The sequence below is a fragment of the Quercus lobata genome, chromosome 12 (assembly GCF_001633185.2).
Source record: "Quercus lobata isolate SW786 chromosome 12, ValleyOak3.0 Primary Assembly, whole genome shotgun sequence".
NCBI lineage: Eukaryota > Viridiplantae > Streptophyta > Magnoliopsida > Fagales > Fagaceae > Quercus > Quercus lobata.
Window position 1 is genome coordinate 11,576,189 of NC_044915.1, and position 18,058 is coordinate 11,594,246.

The following is an 18,058-nucleotide window of genomic DNA, read 5'->3' on the forward strand; positions in this document are numbered from 1 at the left end:
TTGAAATTTGAAATTGCATAGTGCACAATGATAAATAACGAAATTGGAGCAACCAAAATCTCACATGCAAAGATTCCTTGGTGCCTTTCTTGCAGGAGATCAAAAAGTGTTCAGGGAAACAAGCTTCTAAGTTGATACACCAAATTTAAATCAACACTAATCTCTGAAGATAAGTTACAACACACATTAACTGCAAGTCCTACTGAAAACAGGCATTACAACGTGAAGAGATGGCAATGTTTCAGTGACAACAATCCTTCATTCTTTTGATAAATATGACAATGGCATTTTATTATAGAGAGAAACATGGGAACACAGAAACTTTTCATCTGAAACATCTGGAAGAAAGGATCCATAAGCATCCGTACAACCGAAAGCCTCCTGCAATGCACCTCCTATAAAAGCTCTAAAAGCCAGAAACAAACAATAAATTAGTTCATATATCTGATGCATGCAAACAGATTTTTGTTCCTTATATAATATATACTTGGATTGGGCATACAGACAATTAAATATTGAGAACCTAAAATACAACAGCAAAGAGACATAAGATCTCACTCAAAAGAGTATAATATCATGACCAGACATAGACATTAATTAAAAAATTTGTTTAGAATTGATTAATATATAGGTCTAAAACAAAAACTAGATATTTGCTTCATCTCTCAGCTCATTTCATGTCTGAAACAATTTAAGCGTAAGAAAAAGAATATTTCACTCATGAAATTCTAAGCAGACAAAGACATAAAAGAGCCAGGGGGATGTAGTAAACTAAAACATCCGATAAGATCTCACATATTCCTTGGATATTTCAATCTAAAAATTCAGTATTAATAAATCATTTGGCAATCACTTCAATTGAAGATTCTACACCCTGAAAATAACATACAATTCACAACTTCCTCACGCACAGAGCACCAATGATCATTTTCAAATCTACTCCATGTTTCCTCCTCCAAGCAATGAAAACCAAGTACAAATAGCTTTCACCAACAAGAAATAATCCAACCATTCCCATCCATGGGCTCAAGCCTGGAGCACATAAATCATGGAGAAGAAAGGTCTAACTTAGAAAGAACAACAAATGTTGATATCTCATCCATCACACACCATTAAATTTACACATGCCCTTCAAGAGAGAGCTGATAATAAGAGTTTTCTTTCAATAGGCACTCACAACAACACTAACTAACTACTATATTACTTGATTTACCTCAAACTCACATGCCCTGCTTTAGCAGTCACCCAGATACTACATCTTCCTACCAAAGTCTCCCCCTCATTCACTTACCCAACAAAGATTCTGTCGTTGCTCCTACCCTTACCAATGAAGGTGAACACAGTGCACATGATAATAGAATCAAATTTAGTAATGGGTTAGCCAATTGAACAATGATTTATCAAATGAATAATCATTAAAATAATATGTGAGTGGATATAATAAACATAAAAATTTCTTCCAGGGTAATCTTATTCTACCTATTCTTTACATCAATCATAACCTCTATCATGTTATCATGTCATTCATATTACTGACATCCAATTTAATTGTCAACTCAGATTAAATTTTGGGTCATGTGAAATCCAAGCATTACTAACGCTCCGTTTGTTTCAATGTAAAATATTTTCAGAAAAATATTTTCCAATTTTATGGTGTTTGTTTTGCAGTAAAATATTTGGTCAAAAGTAAAATATTTTCAGTTAACTAAATCAATCTAAGCAAATTTATGTAAAAGATTTTACACTTCAAATTTTGGTAAAACATTTTACATTTGCTCACTCTCTCGCACCCTGATACTTATCACTCCCGCAATTACTTTTGCGCTTAAACTCTCCCTCTCATATTTCTCTCCAAAAAACCAGCCACCTCCGGTCCCCTGCCCGGCCAATCTCCAGCTCCAAGGTCCAAGGCACCACCGGCCAGCTCCAACTTCCGCCAGCGCTGCCCATCGGCAGCAAAACCAGGTACTTTTCTGCCTTTTCAGATTAGATTTCTCCTTTTCTTTTCGTTTTTCTTCATCTCTAACCCATCTCTAGTTTTTCTTAGGTCGATTTCTAATCCTTGCTAGAAAAACATCTCAAAGTTTCAGGTTTTATTTTTGATGAATCATAAGTTTTACACATATTTGATTTTTTATCATTTTTCATATGGGTTTTTCGGTGTTGATTCGGTAGTGTGAGATTTATTTTTTATTTTTTGATGATTTTGACAACGGTTGTTTGATATGAGTTATGGTTTATGATTTTCACATCTGGGTTTTTTTTGGGGGGTTTTATTTATGTGTGGCATTATGATATTTTGTGATGAAATTATTGTATACTAGTTTATGATATATGTTTGAGATCCAAGATTCCTTGTTAGAATTTAAAGTAGCAGATTTGATATGAATTCAATGTTTGATTCCCTTTGAGGCCATGTTTGCACTTTGTTCCTTAGATTAAAGGCTGTTGTTTATATTTTATACTAACCAAAGCATTAGCTAAAATAATCCAAGGGTCTGAGTTAATCAACAATGGGCTTCAGCGAAATGATAATTTTTAATAATTCTCCTTGTGAATCTGATATGTAGTTATTTAAATAATAGCTATTTAACGGGAGGAATACCAGCACAGCTTGCAAATTTGACCAACTTGGAAATCTTGCAAGTATTGCTTCTCTCCCTCCCTCCCTGTGTGCGTGTGCGTGTGGTTGATAAGAACGTTGCTCATCATTGTAAACCATATATTAGAATATTATCTTAGCTATATGTATGAGGTTCTGATTGTTGATTATTTTGGTACTCACAGTTACCTCTCCTACAATAAAATTTCTGGAGCTGTACCAACTGGACTGGATAATATTCCTAAAAGTAGTAGATATTTCTTTAAACAGGGGAACGGCACAACGAAGATACATTGCACTGAACTTGAGTAGTAGATATTTCATTTTGTTGAATTAGTATTCATTCTTGACTCTTTGCATCATGCTCTATGACAACAAAGCATAGAAAATAATGAACTAAGACTCATGCCATATTTGTACCAAATCTGCCTATGACTGCAACTGTTGAACAACTTGAAGCGGTTTTCAACAATTTTGGGCCTATTACACCTTTTGTTAACTTCCCCAACCTTCCCTTTTTCTTCCCTCCTCCTCAAATCCCTTTCCCACAGCCTTGTTATTGGCCTAGTCAGTTTGGTCAATACATACCCCACAACACGCCGACCCAACCATCCTTACCCCCTCTGAACCCTAATCCTCCTAAGCCACCACCTTCTTCACAATCCAAGCCTTCACCTTCACATGGGGAAAGGGGGAATTCTGCTTTTTTTCGCATTGACACAAAGGCCTTCTTCTTGGCTTTTGACGGAGGACATATGAATTCTTATTCCATTACATAAAGACGGGGAAGGTACCATGGTTCTATCCGGGTAGGTAGATCGGGATTGGACTGGATCATTGCATGCTTGGTTAAGTTACGCAGTTGGAATTTTAGCAAGCAACATTTTTTCAAACGGTTTCATGAGAATTATAAAATTTTAGAGTGCTCTAGTAGGTTGAATAAGGCTGGCTGTTTTGTGGAAATATCTAAGTATCACAATGGGGCTCGACGTGGCTGTTTGCGTGTTCCAGAAGGTTTTCATAAGGGTGGCTGGGCTTTTCTTGAAAGGAAGTTATGTGATTTTTTCCTAGGTAAACTTGTTTCTAGGCCGGGGAAGGAGGTGGATGCCGGCGGTGGTAGGTTTGCAAAACCTACTGGTAATCCAAGAAACCAAGTTTGGAAGGACTTTAATGGTCACGTGAAATTAGGAAGTGATTTAGATTTGGAGAAGCAGTTTCCTAAACTAGCTAGTACGTTAAACCAGAAGGAGGGATTTGGGGGATTTGATTTTATCCCAAAAACAAATATCTCAACTCACCTTGTTTCTGGAAGGCCAACGCGTGTGTCTACTTTGAAGTGGACTAGAGCCCATTTTTCTTTACACATATCAGTGGATCTTGATGGAACGGGCCAATGTGAGGTGAAGTGGGCCAATTTTGTTCAGCCCAAGTCTGTTTTAGATGATAAAACATCAACTGAACTCAGGCCTGTTAAGCAAGCAGATGGTGGCTCTTTTAAACAGGCCCAAGAGGATCATTTTGGCGGCATAGCCCACCTGAAATTATACCCATCAAAAAAAATAACCCACCTGAAATTACAAGGATTGCCACGACCTTGTGAGCGTGGTGAGGGATCGGGCTTACTAGTCAGTATCAAGAAGTCAAACTTAGGTTTTGGCGAGATGGGCGAGGAGTTTTCAACTTCCGATGGAGGTTCCGACACGGCGGTGCAGATGGGTGTTTCCGGCGAGATGGGAGGGGCTTCATTAATTTCCAGCGAACCCGAGAGGGCGATGCAGAAGGTTGTTGCTCCAACGGGTTGTTCAGGTAGCGGCGCCGAGGTGAGGGCTACTTCCAGTGTCTTAGTTGCCGGCGATCCAGCGACGGGGTGTCCGATAAGTGGGGCTGTGGAGGTTTCGCATGTGTCGAGCTCCGGTGATCATCCCAGATTCATTGATGCTGTGTCGGAGTGTTTGACGATACCAAAAAAGAGGGTTGAGGTGTCTTGCCATCAGCCTTTACTGGAACATAACAGGTTTTCTCCTATTTCTGAGATGGTTTCGGATTCTTTTGATGAAGAGACGTTGGTGTTGAATTGGGTCAATCCCACGGAGTCGGATAGGGATGAGGAGGAGCAGCAATTGATGGAATATGTACATTTGGCTCAATGGGATCCTAATGGGGGTTTGGTGTTAATGAATGAGGAAGTTGACCCAGTTGACATCTCTGTGGAAGATGATTTGGAACCTTCGGCTTGGGTAAGTAAGAAGGTCAAGGGCTTCGGTAAGTGGGTGGGCTTCCCAATAGATTCCTGTGAGAGGCAGTGTGTTGAATTTTTTCGACGACTTGAGAAAGTGTGGGAGAAACAAGCTGAGGCAGGCAGTCTTCGTCGCACTACTTCTTCCTCTACAAAAGGTATGAGGGAATTACGGAATTTAATTTCTACAGTTAATTATGATGGTCAAGCTGGTAAACGAAACAGGGAGATTGTGAAATTCAGTGGGTTGAGCTCTAATGGTTGTCCATGAATTTGAGACTTCTATCTTGGAATGTGAAAGGATTTAACAACCCTCATAAGAGGGATACTGTGAAGAACTTACTTAAAGAATGGAAGTGTGAGGTTGTGTGTTTTCAGGAAACCAAACTGGACCATATCAATTCTGCTGCTGTGAAAAGTCTTTAGGGCAGCTCTTTTGTGGATTGGGTGGCTTTAGATGTCATTCACACAGCGGGAGGTATTTTTGTGGTCTGGGACACAAGGGTGTATGAGAAAATTGATTGTGTGTGGGTAGCTTTTCTGTTTCTGTCTTGTTGAAAGGGGTGGCAGATGGTTTTGTTTGGATTTGCACGGGAGTTTATGGCCCAAATGATGCCGGTTTGAGGGATGCTTTTTGGGCAGAGCTTGATAGTGTGAGAGCGAGGTGGAGTTCAGCGTGGTGTGTTTTGGGTGATTTCAATATTATTAGATACTCGGCAGAGTGTCTTGGGTGTAATTCGTTTAGTCCAACCATGTTCAATTTTTCAGACTTTATTGAGAGGAATTTTTTGGTTGATCTTCCTTTGGTCGGGGGTGAGTATTCGTGGTTTAGAGATTCAGCGAACCCTGCTATGTCTCGCATAGATAGAGTTTTGGTTTCAGCTGATTGGGAGGAACACTTCTTGGATGTAATTCAAAGGCCTCTCCCTCGGGTGGTTTCCGATCATTGTCCTATTCTAGTGGAGGCAGGAGGCTTGGTGAGGGCGAAAAGTCCCTTTAAATTTGAGAACATGTGGCTAAAAGTGGAGGGTTTTGTGGCTCGAGTTAGGGGCTGGTGGAACAGTTATCATTTTGTGGGATCCCCTAGTTATGTTCTTGCATGTAAATTCAAGGCTCTTAAAAAAGACTTGAAGCATTGGAATAAAAATGTTTTTGGGGATGTGCATTTTAGAAAAAAAATTTTGTTGTCTGAGCTATTGGATCTGGATTTGAGAGAAGGTATGCAAGTGCTGACTATGGCAGATAAAGCAAGAAAAATTGAGATTAAGGCGGAGATCGAATCTATAGCTTCTTTGGAGGAGATTTCTTGGAGGCAGAAATCAAGGGCTTTGTTCTTAAAGGAGGGGGACAATAACACTAGGTTTTTCCATAGGCTTGCTAATTCACATAGATGAGCCAATACCATGAGGGGTGTGGAGGTTGATGGCATTATGTATGAAGCTGAATCAGATATTCAGGATTAGGTGGTGGGGTTTTATAAGAGTCTTTATCAGGAACCTGAGGATTGGAGGCCCATTGTTGATGGGTTAGATTTTGCTAGTTTGGATGAGTTTGATAGGCTTTCTCTTGAAAGGGAGTTTGATAGGGAGGAGATCATTGCTGCTCTTCAGGAGGCTGAGGGTGGTAAGGCTCCTGGTCCTGATGGCTTTACCATAGCTTTCTTCCAAAAGTGTTGGGGTGTGATAGAAGAGGATGTTATGGCTTTTTTTGCAGACTTTCATAGCCAATGCATCTTTGAGAAATCTCTAAATGCTACTTTTATTTGTTTGATACCTACAAAGATTAAAGTTGTCAATATTAAAGATTTTCGGCCCATTAGCCTTGTGGGAAGTTTGTACAAACTTCTGTCAAAAGTGTTGGCTTCTAGGCTTCAAAGAGTTTTGGACAAACTTATATCCAACTCTCGGAATGCATTTGTAGGGGGAAGACAGATTCTGGACTCTATTCTTATAGCAAATGAATGTTTGGATAGTAGATTGAAGAGTGATGTTCCGGGTGTGATCATTAAGTTGGATATAGAGAAGGCTTATAATCATGTAAATTGGAATGCTTTGTTTTACTTAATGGAGAGGATGGGTTTTGGGGAGAAATGGGGGAGGTGGATGAAGGCTTGTATCACTTCACTTCGTTTCTCAGTGCTTATTAATGGGTCCCGGCTGGCTTTTTTGGTAGCTCACGTGGTCTTCGTCAAGGAGATCCTTTATCTCCTCTTTTGTTCTTGTTGGTGATGGAGGTGTTGAGCAGGTTATTGAGGAGGACAGAAGAGGGTGACTTTCTTAGGGGGTTTCAGGCAAGCCCCAATGCAAGAGGAGGTTTGCATATTTCTTATCTTTTGTTTGCTAATGATACTATTCTTTTTTGCGATGCATCTAGGGAACAATTATTATATATAAGGATGGTGTTGATCTTTTTTGAAGCTATTACAGGCTTAAAAGTAAATGTTGGCAAGAGTGAAATTGTGCCAGTTGGTGTGGTTGGGAATTTGGGTGCTTTGGCTCGCATTCTATGTTGTAAGGTTGGGCGTCTGCCTATGTCTTATTTGGGAATGCCTCTTGGGGCTCATTTTAAGGATGCTTCGATCTGGAATCCTATTTTAGAGAGGGTGGAGAAAAAGCTCGCTGGTTGGAAGCGGTTGTATTTGTCAAAAGGAGGTAGGCTTACTTTATTGAAGAGTACTTTGTTGAGTCTCCCAACTTATTATCTATCGCTGTTTACAGTTCCGCAACACATAGCAAACAGACTAGAGAGGATTCAGAGGAATTTCCTGTGGGGGAGTTCTGATGATGTTTTCAGATATCCGCTTGTTGCTTGGGATAAGGTTGTTTGGCTGGTGGAGATAGGGGGTTTGGGGATTCGGAAGATTGGGCTTTTTAATCAAGCTCTACTTGGGAAATGGCTTTGGCGATTTGGGAAGGAAGTTACTCATTTATGGCGTCAGGTAGTAGCCACCAAATATGGAGAGGATAGTGGAGGTTGGTGCACTAGAGTTGTGAGAGGGACTCATGGTTGTGGGTTATGGAAGAATATCAGGAAAGGTGCAGACAATTTTTTCAGTCATGTGGTGTATGTAATGGGAGAGGGCAATCGTATTCGGTTTTGGCACGACCCTTGGAGTGGTCCTACTCCTTTGAAGGAATTATACCCGGAATTGTTTGCATGTGTTGTGGTTCAAGAAGCTCTGATTTCTGACATGTTAATCTTTGCACCAGACGGGAGAGGTAGGAGTTGGAACTTCCATTTCCGACGTAATTTTAATGAAGGGGAGTTGAGGAGGTTTTATTCTTTCTATGGGCATGTTTCTGCCAGGATTCCTAGTGGGGATGGGGAGGACATCTTGATTTGGCAGTTGAATCGTAGTGGTGTCTTTGATGTGCGATCCTTTTATATTGCTTTATTGAAAGCCCTTTCTGTTTCTTTCCCTTGGCAGAGCATTTGGTGTGTAAAGGTACCTAAAAGGGTATCTTTCTTTTTATGGACTGCTGCTAGGGGTGGGATTCTCATAATTGATAACCTTGTTAAGAAGAACTTGCCCCTTGTCAACTGGTGTTGTTTATGTAGGTGTGATGAGGAGACTGTGGATCACCTTTTGATTTATTGTAAGTTTGCATCTACTTTGTGGAGTGAGGTCCTTAGTATATTTGGGGTTCAGTGGGTGATGCCAGACACTATTGTTTCTCTTCTTTTTGCTTGGAGGAATCGGTTGGGAACTTACTCTTCAAAGGTTTGGAATTTGGTACCAGCTTGCCTTATGTGGTTAGTATGGAAGGAACGCAATGCCTGAACTTTTGAGGACGTTGAGAGTCCTATAGATAAGTTGAAGACCTTGCTTGCTAGGACTTTGTTTGAGTGGTCTCGTATTTGGGGGCTTACGCATTGTAGTTCCTTGTCTGATTTCCTTAACTCTATTAGTCTTTCCTTATGATTTGATTGTATCTGTTTCGAGGGCAGTGTGTTTACAATCGTAAACACATTGTTCTTTTTCATCAATAAAACTCTTATTATCTATCAAAAAAAACCATTGTACAGTCTAAGCTTCATTCTCACATTTTTCACCAAGCAAGGACACACAAAACTTCATCCTCTGTTTTTTGTATGGCTGTCATGATTAACTTTTCGTACTTTGTGGATATGTGTGGTACGCATGTTAACTTAATGTTGTGAAGTAACTTATGTGTTTTTGTCTCATCGATTCGGTTATATTTAATGTGATGAGAGTCTGGAGTCTTTGAGTGCCTGCTGGATGGGCCATGGCAACCTTTGTGCTGTTTTTTTCATATAGTTGGAATTCATGGTCTGCTGTTTCTTGCAGCTAACAATGACAGAGGGAGGTTTTCAGGACGGGCTGGTTATTGAAATGATAGCTTTAGGGGCTGTGGAAACTTTAGTAGTGGGAATTTTAGCGGAGGCCGGGACTATGGGAGAAATGACTTTGAGAGGCGAGGTGATTTCTCAAATCGAACTGGTGGTAATGCTGGACAGAATGAAGAAACTGGCCATAGGGTCTACCAAAATGGTGGATGGAAAAGCCACACGCCAAGCCAGTCAAGGCAGCATGAGCTAGGCTATGACTGCTCCTTTTGCTCCAGTTTTGTTGAGAATTGTACCTTTGTCTTTTGATTACATAGGAAGTTTAGTCAAACAGCGGCATTTAGGGTGTTTCTTTTCTTTTTTTTTTTTTTTCCCTCTTTCTGGCTCAAGAGTTTTTAACTTTTTGGTAGTTTTATTTCTATTTTAGTTTCTCAATTAAATTGGAAAATTTGTAACTACATTATTTTTGGAATAATTTTTTTGAAAGGTTAATTAGTGATATGCTTAATATAATTGTGTGCTTGTCTCATTGTTTTGATCAATTGCTTATTGCACAAAATTCTGTGCACTAGCTAATTACACACTTTCTCCGCACAGCTTTCTATAACAAAAGAAGTTTACAAGATGATTTACAAGCTTCAACTAAAGCTCAAAGAAGTGGTACTATAAGTAGATTAACCTTTTTAACCATTGGTGATATCTCAGGACAATTTATCATAGTATCCCTTAAAAGATCATAATCAATGTATATTCATTATTTTGAACTTGTATAAGTAGATTCAACCTTTTTAGCCCTTCGCCTGTCTCTATGTATTTTTTGGAAGTTAATAAACAATGTTTTAAATTTTTACCTCTTTTTTTTTTTCATTTTACATTGTGCCAAACACTGGAAAATATTTTACACAACATCTTCATGTACACTGCCAAACACTGTAAAATGAAAAAAATTTCCTGCAAATATTTTACATGTAAAGAGGTGGGAAATTTTTCATTTGATTCCAATTCATACACAGATCACTATAGGAACTAGAACAAGAATAGCAAAAACCACCAAGAAAGGAAACTAAATATGATAAACCCATAGACTCATCATCAATGCACAATTCATAGGCTAAACATTAAAAAAAGAAAAAGAAAAAAAAAGGAACATTTTAGTTACAAATATGCCCCATGCCTACTTCTCCAAGTTACCAAACCTAAACAATAACACATGCCATATCAATCTAGATCCATGACAGTATTCGGCATTACAGGTTCTATTCCAAGTTTAATCACATTAAAAAAAAGTATCCATATCCATTTCTTCTCCATCTTAAAACAAAAATTCACCTCAATTCATTAACTTTTATATGCAGAAAGCAGAAGCTAATGCATCCTAAACAACCTAATAATTCATCAAACAAAATATGCACAATAAGACCAAATAAAAACAAGTAAACAACCATTAAAAATGAATACACACACAATCTATTTGCTAATCCTCACCTACACCACACTCTTTGCTGTCCAGTTTTCTAAACATCCAAAAATAACTCTATTAACAAATTGAACAAACTAAGGACATACAGGTAAACTAAGAAATCTAAATTACCCGTCATTCACACACTCACATAAATAAGTCACATTCTCAAAATTAAAGATTAAATAAAAAAAAAATTGAAAGAATGAAAGTAAAAAATTCCATAAATTCACAGTCACACAGAAAAGTGAGCAAATTTTCAATTCAAAAACGCAGATAGTGAGTGAGTGGAGTACCTGAAATTCTAGGGTGAATTACTTAGTGGGAATCATGCCAGTGTTCCTCGCATAAGCGAAAATGCCACCGGCCTCGATGACGGGCCCAGCATCCCCAATGGGCTTCAGCTTGTACTCCTTCCCAGTCGTGTGATTGATCAGACGGCTCTCCGCGAGCTCAATGGTGATAGTGTCACCAGTCTTACACTCCTCACATATTCTCCCCTCCGATTCCAGAGGGTACACCTCTCCCGTCGCCACAGAGTTCCTGAAGAATATACGTGCATACGACTCCGCCACCACCGCCGACACTCCAGCAGCGCCTAGAGCCACGGGCGCGTGCTCACGAGACGAGCCGCAGCCGAAGTTGTAGCCGCCGATCACGATGGAGTATTTGCTTTTGTTCTCGTTTGGTTCAACGAACCGCGTGGTGTAAGAGGAAGGGAGGCCGATTAGGGCGTATGAGCCGAGCTTCTCGTACTCGGCGGGGTTAGAGGGGACCAAGGTGAGGTACTCGGCGGGGATGATTTGGTCGGTGTCGATGTTGTCGCCGACGACGTAGCAGAGGCCGTGGAATGATGTTTGGGCGGTTGAGGTGGTGGAGGAGGAGGGGGTGGCGGCGGCGCGTGGGATGATGGAGGAGAGGGAAGCGCGTGGGGAATGCGTGGTGAGGGGATTGACAATGAGGTGGGTTGGGGTTTGGGATGTGTTGGGAAATTTGATAAAACGAGTAGTGTGATAAGAAGGAGAGAAAGAGGGTTTGGGTGAGGTGGTGAAGGTAGTAGGGTTTGGAGAGAGAGACAGTGAGGAGGCTGCCATGATTTTGGTTGAGGAGAGTCAATCTGTCAAGAGTGTCAGATAGCTGAAGGTGATAGGACTAAAAAATCAGCTAAAAAGGGTTTAAAATTTTAGAATTAAAGATGGGCCTTGCACAAAATGCCAATGGAGCATCGAGCCATCGAGCATGCAAGTCAAAATGGGCGGCCCAAATGTAAGTAAAGCCCTTCACGTCTTCGCTACTCCCCTTTTTCATTTTATTTTTTTTATTTTTTAATGCATCAATCATCTAAATAAGGTTTTTTTTTTTTTTTTTTTTTTGAGAAGATCTTAATAAGTATTACCATTGTCAAAATACTCACGAATCATCAAAACTAGTCGCTAACCCGTGCGATGCACGGAAAAACTATTAGAAAATAATAAAGCATGCATATATTAAAAGACAATTTAAGTTCATGTGTGCTTGCAAGGGATACATACCTAAATAGTTCTTGCGGTAGAAATAAAAGTCTTATCTTTGAGATAAAGAACTGATGTAAACAAACTAACCTTATATAAAACAAATTTAAAAAAAAAAAAAAACATAAAACTGATGTTACGGGAAATTCAGCCACATAGTAGTAATATATAAATCTCTTAAAACCTAAACCTAAACTTAAACCTAAACGTAAGGACTAAATATTTATGCATCTTCTCTTGCTTTCCTGATGTATTTAGTTAAAAATATAAAACTGATGTCACGGGAAATTTAGCCACATAGTAGTAATATATAAATCTCTTAAAACCTAAACCTAAACCTAAACCTAAACCTAAACGTAAGGACTAAATATATAAACAAACTAACCTTACAAAAGCTGAACTTTATAAGCTAAAATCTACACCGTGAGTTGTAGATCTTGAATGCTATACCGTGCGTTTAGGGTTTCCTACATCTGGAGAGAGAGAGAGAGTTTGCAGAAACCAAAGAAAATCTCTCTATAACTTAAGAAACACAATATAATAAAATCAAAGAGATAAAATTTTTAGAGGACAAAATATTATAGATAATTTAAAAGAATTTTGGTTTAATTCTTGAACACCGCAACTCCATAAAATTCATACTAATAATAATATTTTATGATAGCGCAGTTAGAATTTTGGTTTAATTCTTGAACACTGAATTGGAAATTGATTATATGAGTATTCAATGGTGAACAAAGTACTATGTATTAATTAATATATAAACAAAACTAACTTTACAAAAACTGAACTTTATAAGCTAAAATATATACCGTGCATTGTAGATCTTGAATGCTTTAGGGCTTCTTACGTCTGGAGAGAGAGAGAGTTTGCAGAAACCGTGGTTTTATATTTCTTAACTTGAGAGAGGGGTAAGGTTGCTAGGGTTTTGAGGAGTTATAATTTTTATTTATTTTTTATTTTTTAAATATTGTGCTGACGTGGAAAATTGTGGTGCAAGCAAAGGCTTCGGTTTTATATATATATATATATATATATATATATAGATTACAATTTTTAAGTTTAGATGTAAATAGAATAATGTTTTAGTCCTAAATTATTTTATAACATTTTTACAAACCAATTTTCTTCTCATTTGGGGAATAAAATTTTTTGGTGAGCTTGGTAGAAAACACTTGGGTCTCATCATCTCTTTTTTCTCTCTCCCTTCCAACCAAATACCTTTCAAAAAGTTTTTCCTCCTATTTTCTCTTCTTTTTTTTTTTCTTTTTTTTTTTCATCCTCCCTAAAATCTACTAATCCAAACATACCCTTAATGACATGGCTAAAAACTAATATGACCGTGTGTTGCCCCACCCCCCTCCTCTTTTTTTCTCTTCACCAATTTTATTCTTTCTATGGGTCTCCAAATTATTATAAAAATAAATCTAGAAATTAGAATGATAGGAGTAAGTAGTAACATTACAAGAATAAAAAGCATATATATTATAGTATATTTCAATTAAGTTCTATTTTGGTATGTCAAATTTTTTAAAAGGAAACAATTTTGTGCTTTGATAATTTTTTGTCCATTCTTTGCTGCAATGGCTAATGACATGTTGAGCAAACTTAATTTTATCTATCTATCTATCTATCTATATATATATATATATATATATATATATATAACCGAAACCTCTGAAACTCCTATAATTTTCCACATCAGCATTTTTTATTTATATTTTTAAATTTGGTTTAGGACTTTTAAGATGTATTCAAACGCAAACACCTCCTCTCTCATACAATTTTTTTTTTTTTTTTTTTTGGACTCTTCCTTATCTCTTTCTCTAATTCTCTGGTCACTACATCACTATTAGGGTTTATTAAGAATTAAATTGAATACTACCACACGATAGACTCATGCTCACTCTCAAATACCATAGTCGCCACACCAAACCACAAAGCAGTCTTCATAATCGTTTTCCCTAATTGTTGTGGATGTTAAGGTTGTTATTTCTTTTTTTTCTTTTTTTTTTTTGAGGAACTTTAGGGTTGTTATTTCTAGGCTTTTGCACCGACAGCATGGTAAACAAGCGTGGTGAAGTTTCCCTCAGATGTCCTCTTTGACATCTTTTCACGATTACCCATCAAGTCACTTCTCAAATTCAAGTCCGTCTCTTAACAATGGCGCAATATCATTGATGATCCACACCTTGCTTACATGCACCATTTTCGATGTGTTGAAGAACCCAAAATCCTACTTCTCAATCATCACACCCAAAACAAAACCAATGGATGTAATAGTTACAAATGTTGGGGTCTTCTTGAAGGCTGACTTGAATTTAGTTGCAAAGTTCACAAAATCAATGACATGTTACCTAGAGGATTGTTGCAGTGGTTTGCTTTGCCTTTCAAAAAGTTATGATGATAGATTCTTGGTTTTGTTTAATCCTCTAAGGCAACAACTTCGATCTACCACTGCCACCATCTACAACCTCTCCTAAGCTAGGCAGTAGAAAATATGGATTCTAGTTCGATCGTCCAAAGAACACATACAATATTGTTGTTGTTGCAGTTTTCTTTCGCGAAAGTGTTGATGAAAAACCATGCTACAAGTTGGGTGTTGAAGTTTACACTCTTGGTACACCTTATCTCTCATTCGTTTTTATTTTTTACTTTTTTTACTCTTCCTTTCCTCCTTTTCTAATTTTCCGGTCACTAGATTACTATTAGGGTTTTTTAATTATAATTTTACTGTGTTTTTTTTAATAAGAATTGTCAATTTTTTTTGTTATGTGGTCGTATTTTTTTTTTTTGCAACTTTTCGGAGCATTGCACAAACGGCATAAAAATAGCTATCAATGCATTGTAATATGAAACAAAACATTCTAACAGATTTGTCAAGATGGTATGGAATAATCAATAAAGTTCATATCTACCACGCTTGAATATAAGATTGCTTTTATTTTTGCACTTTCTTATGGTGTTTTTCTTAGCTTTTACTTTTTTGTATGGTGTGGCAAAAGAAATCATTTGATTGATATTTGGTTTCTATGGTTACCAAGCATCTTAATAAGGACATTGTTGAGGGCCATTTGTGAGAATCCAAGTGGAAAGAAGGAAAGCCCAATAACAAGGGCAGCAAAGAATTGGCAAAGCATATAGCAAAACCATCAGGCCCAAGCAGCAGGAATAATGGATCACAGGCCCAAGAAATAAACAAATCGGCCTTGAAGAGGCAAGTGGGCTTAAAGAAGCCCAAAAAGAGAGAACTAGCATCCCATGGGCAGTGTATGAGGTAGAAAAGTGAGAAAGGGCCGCCACAAGCCCAAAGTAATGCAAACTAAAAAAGTAAGGGGTTTATGGCAGGCCCATGAACCCCAAGGATAAGAATAAGGTTATTGGGTCAGGGAAGCCCAATGAAGTTAGTAAAAGCCTATGGAAATGCAAAATTAGCAAAAGGGCTAAGGAAGCCCAAGGAAAGCAAATGGGCTAAGGAAGCCTAAGAGAAAAACAAAAGGGACACAGGAGCCCATAAGTAAGAAAAGAAACCAGTGGCCATACCAAGCCACTGGGAGAAAGAATAAACGACTGGCTTAAAAAGCTCAACAGGATTAAATCATTACAGCAGGAATAACAGAACGAATATGGCAGGAAATGAGGTGGGCCAAAGAAATATAAAGCCCATCGTCAAATAAAGCCCAGCTCCTGAGAGGAGCTCGAAATCAAGAAGCAGCCACATAAAAGGTCAAAGAAAACAAACGGTAGGCAAGTCTTCGGACCACGGCAAATGAATAGGCAGCAGGCAAATTTTGGACACATATGGAAAGAAGGCATGCGCAAGGCCCAGGCACCACCAGCTTGTACCCAGCTAATACGGAGCATGGTAAGGTCGGGGGGTCAAAGATTCAGATGGCATAGTTTGGTGGTGGGGAGAGGGGAAAAATCTATTTTGAAGGTTTCGGCTCAGGCTCTTTCGGGGAGGTGTCCTGTTGGGATAGCTTACTACACAAAAGAGGCAAGCTGAGTTGGAACCACTAGGTGCATGCCATGAGGGATAGGAAGAGAGAAAGAACCCAGACCGTAACAGGAAAGGGTGCCATGACAGACAAGCAAACAAAATACTCTTCCTTGTCTGGTGATGGGAGGGTGACACACAGACGAAATAGTGATGGTTAGCCAGTACACCTAGACCAGACAAAGGGAGTTAAGGGCTAAAACAGTAAAATCTGGTCACAACAGGCACTATAAAGAGAGGGTCTTGCCGTGAGCAGAAAAGGGGGGCAACAATGGGAACTTCGACTAAGAAATAGGAACTTAAAAAAGAAATAAAGAAATAGCAAAGAAACGAGTGGGAAAAGAAAGAAAGAAAACCACAAGAAAGAAAGACAAAAGTGAGAATTAGAACGGTAGGCATGCACTGGTAGATTGGTTCCCTCTCTCCCTCATGAAATCCTGCTCTCTGTGAAAACCTCAAGGAGCATCTGTGCAGAAAAACCACTCAGGTCCGTTTCCCTCAGGGCAGTTAATCTCCACGGCAGGACTCTTTCCTGAGAGATTAACTGCGTTGAGAAAGAACATTCTTTCCTCTTTGGCTCTGCTCCTGCGGATCGGATTTTTGGTTGATTTCCCTAACATTCTGACTAACCCATACATATTAATATTTGTTAACTTCTGTTCTGTTCTTTCCCTTCCATAAAAACGATTAATATTGTTGATGTAATTGAGTTCAAGGGCTTTTTGGTCATTTCCTACTGAGTAGCTAGATATTTTTTTATTTATTTTTTTATTATTATGTTTGACTGCCACAACTTGCCTGAAACAGTTCTGTCTGCCGTAAACACGTTCTTAGCAGATCTGGCCTAGTTTGCGCACAAGTCGGATCAACTTAAGTTGCAGTTGGACCGGTCCCAACTCCCTTATCCAGAAAACTTGGGCTTAGTGCCGCAGAAAGCAGCCCAACACCACTAGCACAGCCCACCACCTTACAAACATCAATGGTGCAAATATTTGTTTTGCACCCAACAATGTATCTAAATTCTTTACTCTTTCTTTTGGCTTTTTAGAAGTTTTAACATCTAAATTTTGGATTCATGTTTTGCAATATATGAAATTGTCTTGACAAATTTCAATTGCTATAGTCATGCATTGTTCTTTTGAGGTAACCTATCTTTCTCTTATATTTTTTCTATTATTAGGAGCATTCCAAGTGCTTCTTAGATTGGTTGTCTTCTATCTCGATAAAAACTCTATGGTCTTTCAACTGGTACATCCTTCTTCTTCTTTTTACATTCATATATTCTGATATATATTCTTTCCAGTGCATTTATTTGTCTTCATTCTCTAACAAAGTCAATTTATTCATCTAATACGCCTTTTTGTTGTTGTTCTTTTATTTGTTAAAATATTATAACTATTGCCTATAACACTAAATTAGCTTTTCTAATTCTCAAAAAAAAAAAAAAAAAAAAAATTTCCAAAACCTATTGCTCTAGATTAATGACTCTTTTTAAGTGTTAGTGTCATTTCTGAGTGTAATAAATAATTACTGTTTTTTATATAAAAACTTCTATAGTTTTTATTTTCTTATTTTTGGGTTTTTTGGTTGCATTTTATATGGCAAGAAAAAACCCAGGATTTTGCAAACAAATTAAGCAATGGGAGGGATTATATTATATTAAAAAAATGATTAAGACTTTAATTTTCATTAAAGAAAGGATGCCATTGATAATAGACATGGCATGCCTAACATTATTGGTGTTAGTATTTTTTTTTTCCCTCTTAAATTGTAACTTATTTTTTCAAGTGATCATAACTTTAGGAAAATTTAAAATTTAAAATTTTTGTTTAACTAATATGTGCATCGTACGGGTTAGCAACTAGTTTTCAATAAAAGCAATACATAATTTCTCAATGGATCGTATATTGGTCGGGCATTCCTCAAGCCAAACTCTACACATCCA

General features: G+C 38.0%; 1 protein-coding gene across 2 annotated transcripts; it reads right to left on the reverse strand.

The window, feature by feature from the left end:
• On the reverse strand, positions 1-11,756 carry LOC115969809 (3-isopropylmalate dehydratase small subunit 3-like). 2 transcript variants are annotated; one of them, XR_004087079.1, is made up of 3 exons: positions 10,902-11,756; positions 1,214-1,315; positions 1-406 (listed from the first exon to the last, which is right to left on the reverse strand). XR_004087079.1 is itself a non-coding variant. In XM_031089425.1 (2 exons), exon 1 carries the CDS (start codon positions 11,697-11,699, stop codon positions 10,920-10,922), a length of 780 nt encoding a protein of 259 aa, XP_030945285.1. In that variant the 5' UTR covers positions 11,700-11,756; the 3' UTR covers positions 1-406; positions 10,902-10,919. The 2 variants fall into 2 exon arrangements, 1 of the variants encoding a protein (XP_030945285.1); XM_031089425.1 differs by lacking the exon at positions 1,214-1,315.
• Between the last annotated feature and the right edge of the window lie 6,302 nt (positions 11,757-18,058).